The sequence below is a fragment of the Girardinichthys multiradiatus genome, chromosome 8, assembly GCF_021462225.1.
Source record: "Girardinichthys multiradiatus isolate DD_20200921_A chromosome 8, DD_fGirMul_XY1, whole genome shotgun sequence".
In the NCBI taxonomy this organism is placed as follows: Eukaryota; Metazoa; Chordata; class Actinopteri; order Cyprinodontiformes; family Goodeidae; genus Girardinichthys; species Girardinichthys multiradiatus.
Genome location: NC_061801.1, coordinates 17,770,548 through 17,785,194, shown reverse-complemented (window position 1 = coordinate 17,785,194; position 14,647 = coordinate 17,770,548). Strand labels below are relative to the sequence as shown.

Here is a 14,647-nt window from a genome sequence, read left to right as displayed (position 1 = left end):
CTCATGTACTTGTTTCCCTCACAACCTGATCTTGGATATGAAAAGACGATGGATCGATCAATGCATTAGTTTTCTCTTCGATGAATCAGACATGCTTATATTTGGAAAAACCCATGTTAAATACACAAAAATCAGTCATTTAGAGTTGAATTAGCTTGGCACCTTCAGGCAGACTACCCACAAACAAACTTGTATCTTGCCATTTTTATATTAACAACAGTGCTGTAACTTCCATTGAAAGTGAGCATGACACATTAGCCACAACTGGCATCTCTGTTGATATTTCTTCAGTGTTCCCATCCATCATAACAGGTTGTCAGTCAGTCTGTCGCTCTGAGCTTACTTACGAATGACACAGTCCCACTCAGCCAGCTCTGTCTCCACCCTGGGTGTATAGTTTTCCCAGGACAGACGAGCAAGCTCAAACTATATTGAGCAAAGTTAAACTGTGCGGTTGGTGTGTTGTAATCCTGATCCTCCCTTCCAAACAGTCAAATTGATCAGTGGTTATGCCACAATCATTATGCATGATGAAGTACTGGCAAAAAGTCATCCAACACCCATGTTTTTTTTTTGTCTGGCTGCTTGACAGTGTTGTATTATGGTTAATTACATTTTTGTAGTGTATTTATGCATGAATGCACTACAAAATACACAACTGAGTAATCAGTCCAATACTCATCATGAATTCTGTCTGACGGAGGATTACATATTATCAAGGATTATATGTATTATTAATTCTACTAAGGTCTTTTTTGTTGTTATTTAATTTAGAAATAGAGAAACAGAAACAAATGCAAAAGCAAATATATTACTTATTCCACTCTACTGCTTCAGGGGCTTAAAAGGGCAATGTTTTCTGAAAAGAAAACTGAGCATTCAGATTGTTATCTAAGCTGATTGAAGGTTTAACCAAAGGTTTTCTGCTGTCTTTAGAGTTTGATAAAAGGGCTTCATCTTTTGGATTTATGAGTTCTAATATCTAACCTTAATTTGAAAGAGGCGTTTGGGAGAGGAAACAAAATGCAGAAATTCAAATTGTCCAAACCACTTTGACACGTTGGTTTTACCAGTACCAGAAAATCAGTTTAGCAGAACACTAAAAAGGCCTTACATGTGGTCCAGGGCTTATGGTTACACATCCTAAAAAAGCTCTCTGGGACCACAGTTCCCTCACCAATCTCTCAGTTAGGTTGATAGGAAAAATCTCAGTAACTGTTGTCCTCGCCTGAAGGTATTGTAGAAGGAAATGGAATAATGATGAAAATTCAATATGGGAGACTCACCCACTCCTCCAGCTTCATCCAATGGCTTCTCCGTGCGTCTTCGCGCCAACCAATCAGCATCAAGTCTGCAGTGATCCTCAGCCAATGATCCTTCAAGGCTCTGCATTTAAAGTTCTCCATTCATGGATCTCCCAGCTGTCAGCCGAGCTTCAATTCTCCTTCTATGCATCAACGAGATACTCCTGCATGTAACCCAGCTCCTGCTACCACTTCACCCGGTCGTCCCCGGCAGCAGCTTCTCTTTCGAGCGATCATCCGGCACCCCAGGCTTCCTCGTCTTCTTCTACTCCGGTTCTCCCTCAATCCTCCCTGCTTTACTCATTCCGTTCATGGACTCTCTCCAGCGCTCAAACTGTCATCCATTACTCAGCTTCTTCAGAAGTTCGCTTCCATCTCTGCCACGTCAGCACTTCCTTGTCTCCGCTCTGCCAACGCTCAACCCGTTCCTTGGCTCCTCCCACTGTCATTACCATCACAACGCTCATCCTAGCTTGTCTCTAAAGGTGAGATTTATCACTCCATTCTATTTTCTCAACTACTCCTCATTCATATGCAATTCGGGTCGCTGCGTTTCCACTCCTCGTTCACATTCAGGTAGATCATATACTGCCACGCATTCTATCATCTCACTCAGGCTCTGCTCCAAATTTTTCAAGAGCAGCTCATTAATCTGGTTTCTCTCATTGTTACCATCCCCTGAGGTTGACCACTGTGTCACTTCCCCTGATTGCTGTACTGCTAAGTTTGGATCATCTCATCTCCGCTTCTAACAATCTCCCTTTCGGCGAGCTCATGCTGCCTTCAAGCATTTCAGACGTCCTCTACTCTTAACCCTAAATAAGCTCAATCTCATCAGTCACTCGTCATCGACATTCATTTCAAACATGGCTTCCCCATTTTTCTATTATATCACATTCCTTCTCTGTCAAACGGCATCCTCTTTCACGCAATCAGGAGTCTGCTAAACTGTTCATTCTCGTCAATGAAAGTTATATCATGACGCAAACCACCTCTGATTCCAGCGGCTCGTTAGCCATTAGAGCGTTCTTTGTTCTCGTCTTCCTTTCTTGCAGCACTCCTGCCCAGCAACTCAAGCTGCTGGCTTCCCGCCCAAGCTTCCTCTCGATCTGGATGGTATTTCTTTCTTTTACGGCGATGTCATTCTCCCGGCTGACTCGCTCCAGTTTTCGGTCTCTAGTCCTGGTCCAATAACCAGCCTCTCGAACGGATGATTCACAATCCTTTTTTGTCAAAACGTGCACGTGAACTCATCATTATAGCTAAGAATATACAGAACCTATTACCTTCGTATTTCTAACAATATGCTGCTTTAACGTTTTGCCTTTTTCCTTTGAGTACTTTTACCCTATTTACCACGCATATTAAACTTGTAAATTCTGCCTTCTTTATTTTCTCTGTAGCATTAAGTCAATGCTATATATAATATTTCTATTGTCTGCGACTTTACTTAGCTTTTAAAAAATTCAAACTAGTTATAATATAACAGCAACTTTTGCTCCGTAGAATATCTATTATTCATTTACATATTCGAAAATTTCTACCAACCTCGTTCCCTTATCATCCAGGCACTAAGGGTCATTTACTGTTTCAATACTTCATAATGATCCTTTCCCGTTTTTATTGTGGTGCACACTTTCTCTCGGCAGATGAGGTCGGCGCTGCTGTTCAGCTGCGTCAATCGATTTTCAGCACCTTCCTGAACTAGTGTTTTCACATATAAGCATTAACTGCATTATTGCCGCAGCAGAATATCAACTTATGAACATTTCATGTCAGTCAATATCACGGACGTAGCTCTTTCCTCCATTGTATCCAGGCAGGCCTGTCATGTTCCAGGTTATTCAATTCAGCCACTGATGCTTGTCTTGTTCAAATTTCCAGGTATTTTGCCATCTCAGCCGTCAGTTTCACATCGTTGTATCTCAGGTCCAGCTCCTCCCACTTCAAAACCCATTTCTTCGCCCGGCAAACTTTTGTAAATTTTGTCCACCCTTTACTCACCGTCGTACCCGCTTCTCATTTAGTCAGTTCTAGCTTTTATTGTCTCAGTGTTTTGACATTGTTTCAAGCTACCCTACATACCTATTAACAGGCATCAATTTTATCAAAGATCATCTTTCTGAGCCTACACCGAGCTTTTCTCTCTTCACACTATTTAACTTCTTCTCAAGACATTTCAAATCATTGCATTTCACAGCCTGACTCCAGGCTGTGGGAGTCTCCTTACGATCCTTCGCTCTGATCGTTTTTTTAACTTATTCTGAATCTCTTCTCTCCAGCGCCTTCCTCCTTGCCTTTATGGCTTACTTCGACTAAGTAATTTACAACTCCTTCTAATTCATGGTCGACTTCAGCATTTTTTGCATATGTCCGCCTAAACTTCCATTTTGTGCTCTGCTCGACGATCTATCAGCTCTTAGTAGAGCTTTTGCATTAACAAGTGACGGTTGGCCTTTTTAGTTTTAACTTATCCTTGCTTACTCTACTTGTTCGTCAGGCACGACCAAGTCCTTCTCTCTGCCTGCATAGTTTGGTTTACCAAGTTTCCATCCTTCTGCTCGTCAGCTATCACTTATTTTCTCCCTTCACCTGTTGGGCTCACCCACATTCGCATCTGCCAGGCTTAGTCAGGTTTATCATGTCCCATCCACGCCTCATCTGGCGCGTTCCAGCCTTACCAATTTATTTCATTCCCTCTCCAGCCAGTCTGCTTCATCTTTCTCCTTCACTTGTTAGGCTCAGCTTAGCTCTTACTCAATAATTTGTTATGTTTCCTTTCCCTTGACTTTGGCCAGATTCATGTCCTTCCCCTTCTACACCTGCTAGGCTCTTATCATTTCCTCCACACCCTCGTCCTCCATCCATATCACTTTTGCTCAGTCTTGGCCTCGGTTTTGGGGGGTGAAATATCTAATCCTATCTCCAGGACGTTCAAGCCCCCTACGGGTTTCAGGTTAAGTGTTTTTACTTCCTTAACTTTCATTCCATCTAAATATTTAGTCTTTTCAGACTTTAGTTCTATTTCAAACCTCATCTCTATATGCCAACGCAAGTCCACGTTTCATCTTTAGCTTTTGCTTCGATGACCCATTCAGCTAATTTCAAGCCATGACCAAATTCGCACTCAAACATTTCCCATCGTAATTATCTTTCACACTCTGAGGAGCCCTACGTCTGCCTCCTGTTTTCTCACATTTTAGACAGACTCTAATTCCAACCTGCCCCAATCAATGTTCTAGCCATTCACTTAAAATTGGGGCTGCAATTACTGCATCTACCCAAGGAATCTCTACAGATTCCTTTTAACACCTGGCCTCTGATCTTCTTCATCATATGCATCATAGGTTCAGACTTCCTTTTCATTTTCAGCTCAACAGTCTCTCAGTGCCTAAGTAGGATTTCATGCAATAACTGGTGATGGATGGCCTATTAAATCGTTTTTATCATCTCAGGCATGATTCATCTCATTCATTATCTGTTTCCCAAGGTTTTTGTTAGCATCTTCAATCCCTTTCATTCATTCTCTTACCTCCTCGTCATCTCTTCATTCTCCTCCCAAGCAGGTACAACCTCCATGGAATGGTTATATTCGACTTCATGCAGCTCGCGCATCATTCGCATGTTTGTCAAACACTCACGCACCACTGCAAGCTTTCGAAAGCTCACACCACTCGCAAGCCTACGCAAGAGAGAGCCTACGAAGGTGCACTCTCCAGCATTCATTCATCATTTTCATGTTTCTTTTATTTATTTTTGGGGCACTCTCATAATCACCTACAGGGTCATGTTCCATTCTTATGCCTACGCAGGCTCACTCACGTGCATCCATTCATCATTTCCATGCCTTCGTGGCTCTTTACGTTCATGCCTACGTGGCTCATTTTCCATTCTTACTTTATCTAACTTGTTTCTCTCGCTCATCATTCTATATCTACTTCATAGCCCGGTATTTCTGGCATTTTACTCTTCCTCTCCTGCTGTCATCTTTTAACCATTCTATCACATTTCAGCCTCGGTTTGGCCTCGGCCTTTTGGGGGAAGACAATTCTAATTCTAAGACGTTCATCAAGTTCATGCATTATCAGCATTAATGTCTTTCTCTGGGGTCTGAGCGCCAAACAAATAAACATCCATCATGTAACTTCTCTAATCGCATTTTGTGTTTCTTATTGTGAGTCTCTACAGGATTGAAATGTTAGTTGGTTTGTCCATTTAAGGTTTTTGGATGTTTGATGGTTTCCTTCTTTGGTTTACTCTGTAACCGTATTGGAGACGAAGAAAAAAGACCTGTTTGGAGAGGGTCACTGAGTGTCACTGGGTATAACTGAGGTGTGGAGAAAAAAACTAAATAAAAGTTTGCAGCAACTTTACGCAAACATGAGACACAAGGAAAAAAGTGTATTTTTGAAAGAAAGGTAATTATCACAACTGAATCTGAAGAGGAGGATTTGGGCTTGGTTCTGATTGACTTGATAGGCAAGTGTCTTGCTTGTTTTGGGATCTAATTCCCTCTGTACCAGTCTCGGACCTCTGTTGCTTTGGGGGCCACCTGCTTCCAAGGAAGTAGTCGTTCATGTAAAGGAAATGTACTGCAACATCTTAAGAGGTTGGATATTTTGAAAGGAAATTTCTGTTGTGCATTTAGTTCAATTGAATATCCTAATTTAGTACTATTTCTAAAAGCATAATCTCTGTATATTTTACATTGGAGAGAATATTTCAGAAAGCTTGCTCAAGACAGATTTATTTGTGTTTTTCTGGGTTTTTTATCAGGCATCACTGATGGTAAAGCATCTATCTTCCTCTGCTTTGCTTCCTGTTGCATGCTAACATATGATGAGCCACTGGATGTGCATTTGTTGCATTCCTCCTTTGTTTAGAAATGGATGACTGATAAACAAAATTTTATTCTGTTTATTATATTGTCAAATCCAAAGTATTCTCCATGGGATTTCTTTGGCACATTTAAATAAAATTTAAGGATGTTGAATAATGGCGGGAGGCACATTTCTTCTCATGAAAATGCCCTCCTGGGGAGCATCATTCAGAGTTTAAATAGCATGTAAATGTGTTTGTGAGAATATGTGAATCCCTCTGAAGAAAAAAACCAAACCAGATCCAGATCATTCCCAAGTCAAGGAATTAGTAGCTAATTTTAGCCACATGTTGTGATTGCTTAATGACTCAATCCCTGCTTCATCCCCCACCCCATCTGTTTTAACAGCAATAAGCTACATATAGAGGAACATCATGGTAAAAGCTAACATAATCAGTGTTAAGCATTTATGTTGGGGATTATTATGTCTTCTAGACCGACAGAAGTAAGGAAAAAATGGGAAGCTGCTGTCTCCTTGTCCTGGGAAAATCCAGGACAAGAATTTGTTCAGCTGTTCGTCTTCTGTGCTGAGTTCTGTTTGTCTCGTTGTGTTTATTCACTTTATTTTTTGCTCTTTTTTAGAAAACACAACTGTTCCCAACGTGCATGAAGTGAAGGAAAACATGACCATGGGAACCACTCTGGTGACCAATCCCACTGGGGGGTTTCTGGTAAGCGAGGAGTGTATATATTCCACACCATAGACAATGATTTTCTTCCCTGCTAAAAACGGTGCATAAGTTTACCAGACCTCTGAACGGCACAGTTTACTCCATGTTTCTCATCGAGACATTGCTGTCCTGGGAATGTAATGTGACACTGTAAACCAACTGTACAGATGAAGAAAAGTTAGAACGTGTAAAAGTGGAAAACACTTTATTCAAACCTGATGATGAGAATGACAAGGATTGAAAATAACAGGCTTAAAGATGAGTATGTTTAGCTTGCATACATTATATATTTGCTCCAAGAAATTTAGAGAAAGGAAGATGATGTTAGCAGATCATTTAAAGTTGCATAACTAAAACCATGAAACTGATTATAACGTGTTGGCGTAACATTTCAAGTCACTGTGTTTTTATTTTTGAATCCAACAGCCATAGTCGTTAAACGATAAGCCACTATATGTGAGGCCTCTGAATGAATAATGTAGCTGTCACCATAAAAATACTTTTATCTGACTGGTATGGGTGTTTGTAGGTTCAGTGCAATTGTTATATTTAGGCATTAGTCTAGATTAATAAGATCACACATATGAACATAGGCACATATTTCCATTCACTTTAAAGATAAATTATTTGAATAGTTGATTTTTTTTTTTTACTCATTGTTTATATGAAGTATGGGCTATTGAGATCCCTTTGAAAAATCAAATTTACCAACATGGTGACCTTAAACCATGTTTACCCTATACTTGTTAAAACATAAAACAGAAAGAATGCAAACAAGAAATAACAGGAAAAAAAATAAAGTCATAAAATATCTACTGTTATTGTCTCTTTCTGATTCTAAGATTCTTTAAAAATAAAATGTATATAAAATGTAAATCTCACTAGTTTTGTTCTTACTCCTTTGCTCTTTTTTGGCTTGTTCAGTTATCTAACTGACCTATAAATTATTCAGTGCCACAAATTGCATAAATAAATAGATAGAAAAATAACTAGTCGATGACAAATGCTTCTCAGGTCCCCTTTCAAGTTATTGTTGGATCAAAACAAAAACTTTATTTTAAGACCTTCAGTTTAAAAGATTGTATCTCTGACTCCTTAGAAGGGGATAAGCATTTTAAAATGTACACATTTTTCATTAATTCGTTCCTTGTATTTTTTTTCAACTGCACTAACAGAAGAAATTCTCAGTGTTTGCATGAATAATGAGAGAAACGTTTCGGTCAAGCTGGAAAAAATCCATCCAACCTGATTTTTTAATTTATTTTTATTGTTATTATTATTTTTTTTTTAACGAGTAACCAGAGTAGCACTCAGGCATATTTGTACTGAAAATACAATAACCAATGCATGTTTTATAACTGAACATATTCAGAATGTTTATGTGCCGAACTAAGTGTTCAATGCAACGTTCGGTAGCGCGACTTTAAATGTGACACCAAAACAAAACAGAGGACTCACAGCCATCAATAAACTCTGCTATTTGGGAACGCTAAGGGTTCTTACTCAGCTATAATGATGATGGAGAAAAAAAGGTGGGCCAAACCCAAGCTTGCTGATGGCATTTATCAACATCAAAGAGGTATATACAGTAGCTCTACAAGGAACTTGGTTACTAATTTGAAACAACTTTGAACCAAATGTAAACATCAAAGATATATCCATGTCCAGCTACTTGTAGCATCTAATCAGCCCAAACTTTGTACATGGTATGTGATGCAAGTCAGAGGAATCCTGTTAATAAGAGGGGATTTTCCCAACAGCTCAATATGCTGCATTCAGGTACAGCTAGGACACTAGGTTGTCATAATATCAAAACAACTGCAAAGTGTTTTAAACATGTTTTATTTTTTTTTTTTGTTTATTTCAAATATCTGCACGGTTATATTCAAAAACTTCAAAACATCATTGACAGTTTCAAGTGGTTATATTGTTGTACAATTGTGATTTTTATCTGTGAATGGTGCTATATAAATAAAAATGACTTACCAGGCACTGGTTATGCCCACTTATGCTCATTTATTCATTGAAAAAATATCTTAACAAAATCTTCACTCAATTCTAAATTTACCACTTTGTTTCTGTTTTAGGGCATAATAGATTTCAGGAATGTAAATGTATTCTTTGTTTACTGCTGACCGAACGAAAATCATATGTACCATTACACCCCTAATACATACAGAACAAATAAATCTGATCTCTCTCCCAGCGCTACATCATTTTGTTCTTGTAGCCCTAATTTGGGAGTTCTTACTGCTTGTTCTTGGTAGATATTAAGGGCAGCACTTTTTTTCTGCAGTTTCTGGTAAATATTGTGTAATTGGTCATAAACTTGAATGTGGGTGTGTTTATTACAATGACAAATGCTGCAGTGGAAGGGGAACTATGACGACCTCCCAGTAGTTCTGCACTTGGGTTCTTGTAAAATATGAAATGTCCTGGCCAGAAAGATTTTTTTTGTTTTTGTTTGTATATACAGGCCTTTAGCATTCAGTTAGTCAAACTTCAAAGCTTCACAGGACAGTGAAAGGGTTGTGGACGACTCATCTTTTGTATATGCCTCAAGGATTAAGAACATCTTGGAATATTTGTCAGAACTTAATTGAGAATATTAATTGTCTTTTGAATAGTGATTTGTACTTTTAAAATCCTGCATTTTCACAGGGCCTCTTTCTGCTCCTTTATCTCCATTGAGAATTCTCTGGCACTTTAAAACTGCATCTGTGTTGTCCTCCATTTGAGTAGTTCTTTTCTGTTGGGATATTTAGTTTTGCTTTCCAGTAGCTCTGAACCTCCTTTCACCCATGACCTCCTACTGGTGGAAAGCTAACCAGTCACAGTCCTGTGGGATCCTCTTTCTCAGTGTCTGAATTTATTAGTAAGTTTGTGTCTCTTTTCTCCACAGGCGTGTGGGCCTCAGTATGGCTACATGTGTGGCCAGCAGCAGTACATCTCAGGAGTTTGTGCGAACGTCAGCTCATCATTCCAGATCTTAAGCTCCATAGCTCCTGGAGTGCAAAGTACGCAGCCCGCCTCAGTAATACGCAGCCACTCGGCACAGGACATGATGCATTTGTACAAACTATCTGAGCAAGATATAAGAAGTATCTACCAATCATCGCCGTACCACCCAAGACCACAACTTCAAACTCCCCCTCCCTTAAAGGAGAGGAAGATTAGAGCATTCTTCTTAATGTAAACTTGTCTGCTACCCCCAATTCCTCTCTGGCTTGGCCCAACCCAACACGTCTGCTGCATTGTATGCCCAAGTTAGGAGACAGTTTACTGTGACAGCACCATATTTCCCTGGAAAGAGACAAGGAAAAAAAAGTGGAGCGTAAACAGACTCCAGTCATAGTCTCTTTCTGTTTCTCTTATTATGTCAGGATCCCTTTATTTTAAATGAATTTACCAGAAACAAATATACAGATGGATCATGTTGTGCTTAAGAGTAGATTTAGCTCACTAATCGACAGATTACATCTTTAGATACAGTTTGTTGTAATACTTAACATAGGAAGAGTTCCTTTCATTACCTTTACTCAGTTTTTTTATTATTTCCCCACATTATCATTCTTTATATTTGTGATTTCAGTATATTTTATCACAAATTCTTTAGAGAAAAGAAAAACAATTTTTTCTGTGTGTCTCTAGCCTTAAATGTTTGTGATACAACAGCTTACAGATGAGAGCTGGATGTGACACAGAATGTACACTCATTGACAGCTTTATTTTGTACACCTTGCTGGTACCAATTGGACTCCCTATTGCTGTCAGAGCTTCCTTAATTCTTAGATGTCTAAGATTTACCAGGATTTCATAAACATTCCTTAGAGATTTCTCAGAGAATGACTGTGGAGGCCATTGGAGTGCCGTGTTTGTTCAGGAATACTGTTTCAGGCAATTTGAGCTTTGTAACACAATGCATTATTCTGCTGGAAGTAGCCACTAAAAGACTAGTAAACAGCGACCATAACGTGATGGGCATGATCACCAATAATTCTCAAGCTGGCTCGCTTGGTATTAAGGAGCCCAAAGTATGCCACTAATGTATTTCTCAAACCATAATATCACCACCAGCATAAACCGTACAAGGCACGTTTCACATGTAAACATTTAAATAATGTTTTTTCATGCCATTTATGCTAAATTCCAACCCTAAAACTAAATGCCACAGCTGAAATTATGACCTTTAGAGCCTATTTTTCTAATCTGTTATTGTCCAACTTTGTTGAGGCTGTGTGTGGTCTCCTGTTGTTGCCCATTTGCTTCAAGGCTGTCACAAGGTATTTTAGCTACAGTTGTCTTTCTATCATCTTGACCCAGGCTGCACATTCTCTGGGATATTTTCCCTTTTTTAGACCAGTCTCAGTAAATCTCAGAGATGGTTATTCTGAAAAATCCCTAATTTCTGAGCCATTCAGACTTTGTCAGGGACCAACAATCATACTAGGTTCAAAGTCACTTTAATCATTTATCTTATGTAAGGTGATGAAATGTGTTGACTATTTGTGTTAACATCCAATTGAACAGATGTACTTCATAAAGTGGCTGTGAGTGTATATGGAAAGATAGTAGTTAGTAGTCCAAAGTGTCTATTCAGACCTGTATAAAAGGGCATGGAACAAGGAATATACTTTTTCAGATACACTGTTATTCAGTATAGAGAAAAATAAACATGCCTCGTTAAACTCCTCCTAACAAAATGTGATTTTAGGCAATCATTCCTCTTCTTTAGGTATACCAATTGGGGTTGTATTTCATATTGTTGAAAAGCTTTAGTCACATTGGCTAGAAGGTATAACTTCCACCAATTGATTACAGTGATTGTCCATCTCTGGAATCAGCAACACAGCAAAATGTGTTTTATAGTCCTCTCTCCACCTGTTGGTATTTATTTTGAGGTGTTTGGTGGATATTCATGATTATAGTCTCCCACAGTAGTAGGTAAAAATAGGTTTTTACCCTGTATTTATTATGCTGTCAAGGACCTCAGTAACATGTGGACAAGCCATACACAGCTTGACACCACTACCTCATGGTGATCACAAACTGGGTCACATTTTTCTGTGGAACGGCATCCACACAGGAGCTCAACCAGTGGCTAGCATGTACAACACACCCAGGCTGATCCAAACACTGTTCAGCTGGGCTCAAATTTGTACTCATGATAGACCATTTTATCCTTTCAACTCCCACATTCTAGAGGTACAGTGCGATGGTCCTGGCTTTGTAGAATAATCCTGGTGCTTTATTGTCTTCCTGGAGGATGGAATTCGGGCACTGATTCTGGAGATAATGGATCACCACTGGTTCCAGAATTCCATTTCTCATTGCATTGCTGTATTGAGGTTACTGTCAATGATAGGTTTTGCTTGTGAGAGAGCTACTGCCCCACACCAGTACACTGCCTCAGCTTATTGGTATTGAGCAATTTGTGCAGCAATCAGCAAAGTGTTCTCCAAACCATCTCCATTCTTTAATTCTGCCATCCAGCTTCATTAATAACTATGACACCAGTGCAAATGGATCTGATGGTACAGGGCAGTCATTGCAGGCTCCCTGAACGCCCTATAAGTAAACAATCTGTCAAGTTGCACCTCATTATAAAGGTGACTAATCAGACTTTCCAATGATATAAACACGAAATAAAATGCAGGGGAGAAATGATTGATATAAATCAAATTTTTTTATTTATTTATTTATTTCAGACAATGATTTCAGACAATGACAAACAACAGTAAATAAATAAATCAATTTCAGAAATGCTTATAACAAACAAACAAATATCCAAATACCATACAAAGAAGTGTTTGGTAAACATTAAATTAAATTAAATTTCCAGTTCCAAATAAATTAAATTAACTTAAACACAAATAGAAACCAGTAAAATAAACATTTTCCAACAAGCAAACTTGTCAGTATATTTCACCTGAGATCTGACATTGATTATTAATTAATATAAATTGTCATTTCTCAAACCTTTATTGACATTGTTATATTTTGTGGCTTTTTTTCAGATTGTTCGAGCAATCTGGACATTGTCTTTGTGCTAGATGGATCAAACAGTATCTACCCATGGTCTAGTATTGTTAATTTTCTTGTCCGCTTCCTGGATAGAGTCAAGATCGGGCCTACCCTCTCACAGGTTAGTAATGTCAGTCCCTTTATATCCTAATGGTTTTAGCCTTTTAATGTTAGGTGCAGTGTTTTTTGATGATCAACTTTCATTTTTATTATGACTGTCTTGATATACTCTGGAGCATAGTTCTCCACAGGTAGGCAGTGAAAAATATTTCCACTCTGCAGTTGTGGCAGAGATGCTGAGATCCACTGTAGACAGAACATTGTAGACAGGCCTCCAATCCAGGAAAGAAAATGTAATAAGGGAAAGGAAATAAAATGTTCAATATGGAATAACCTTTAACACAGTGTCTGTGTTTTTTTCCAGGTGGGCATAGTATCCTATGGTGAGGATGTGGCTCACCATGTCAACCTCAGCCAGTTCAACAACAACAGCAAGCTGCTTAATTTTGTCAAAGGCCTTCCTCAGCACACCGGGACAAAGACTCATACTTTCTTGGCCATTGATACTGCCAGGTACTCCACCTCAGATAAACATTTTATTCAAGCTAGTCAATATAAGCTGTAATTTCCAGGTGTTTTGGTAAAGGTTAAAATGGAACTTTAGAACAGATTGGCATTTCAGTGCCACGGGCCAGATCATCCCTATAAATACCCAGCCCACAGGATTACTGGAACTTAGCCTTTGCTTGAAGTGTTTAATTCTGTGTGCACATTAAAATAGGCTGCCTTTTATTTGGAAAAACACTTTTCTTTTTTTCCTACACATGCACCGTGGTAAATTTCTCCGGTAGTAGGTCATTGTTAGCAGGCTTTGCAGTTATAAGTAGTAAGCGGGAAGTTGCTTTAAGAAATGTCAGATCAAGCTTAAAGAAATTTGTTTTTAAAACGACATTGTCCTAATTTTTTATTTACAGAATTTTAAGTGTTGTGTTCAGGTTGCAGAAAACAGAGTCAGACTTCTTTTCTTGAATTTTAACTTCTTCATTTTGTCTTCTTCTTCTTCTTTTATTCTTCTTTTCATGTGTTCCACTCGAATGTATTTTTATGCATCATAGTAATGGCATTCATAAAAGATACACAGGTGGAGCACCAAATGAAGAGGTCCCAGGGATTATAAAATATTTAAAAATGTCAGTTATGAGCATGTTGGGTCACATTTTATTATTCAGCTGCAATGTGTAGTGTTGCCATAAGATGATAAAACGTATATTTATATTATTTATAATGAAATACATACTTTGAGTAGAGTGTGATTTCTAGGCATTTCATACGAGACTGTCACATATTATCTCCTTTAGTCTTGTAGGAAAAGCTGAGCTTTACCTAACTAATGTGGTTCAGTTCAGTTTTCCATTTCATTATGCAAATTACCTCCTAACCTATAACTTTCAGCTGACCTGTTGAAGTTACACCTGTGGAATTTAAATCTTATTCTTTTCATGTTTAATATTGTACTAATTTAGGAGGGAGGCCTTCATGCCAGAGAGAGGTGCACGACCTGATGCAAAGAAAGTCATGGTGATTTTGACTGATGGAGAGTCACATGACTACTACAAACAAAAGAGTGTCATTGAAGAGTGTGAAAATGATGACATCGAGAGGTTTGGCATTGCTGTGGGTACTAAAATTACATTTGTGTTGTCAAATATTTCAGAATAATTAGTCAAAATTTGATTTATTTTAACAAAAAATGAATAATTTTAATTAAC

General features: G+C 38.5%; 1 protein-coding gene across 2 annotated transcripts in view; it reads left to right on the top strand.

Moving 5' to 3' along the window:
- Positions 1–14,647, top strand: part of itga1 (integrin, alpha 1) — a 78,159-nt gene that overhangs the window by 37,865 nt on the left and 25,647 nt on the right. For both annotated transcript variants that reach the window (XM_047372959.1, XM_047372960.1), the window contains 5 exons: positions 6,766–6,854; positions 9,757–9,871; positions 12,872–12,999; positions 13,303–13,451; positions 14,402–14,552. In XM_047372959.1, coding sequence (XP_047228915.1) covers positions 6,766–6,854; positions 9,757–9,871; positions 12,872–12,999; positions 13,303–13,451; positions 14,402–14,552 — 632 coding nt within the window. The remainder of the gene's footprint in view (positions 1–6,765; positions 6,855–9,756; positions 9,872–12,871; positions 13,000–13,302; positions 13,452–14,401; positions 14,553–14,647) is intronic.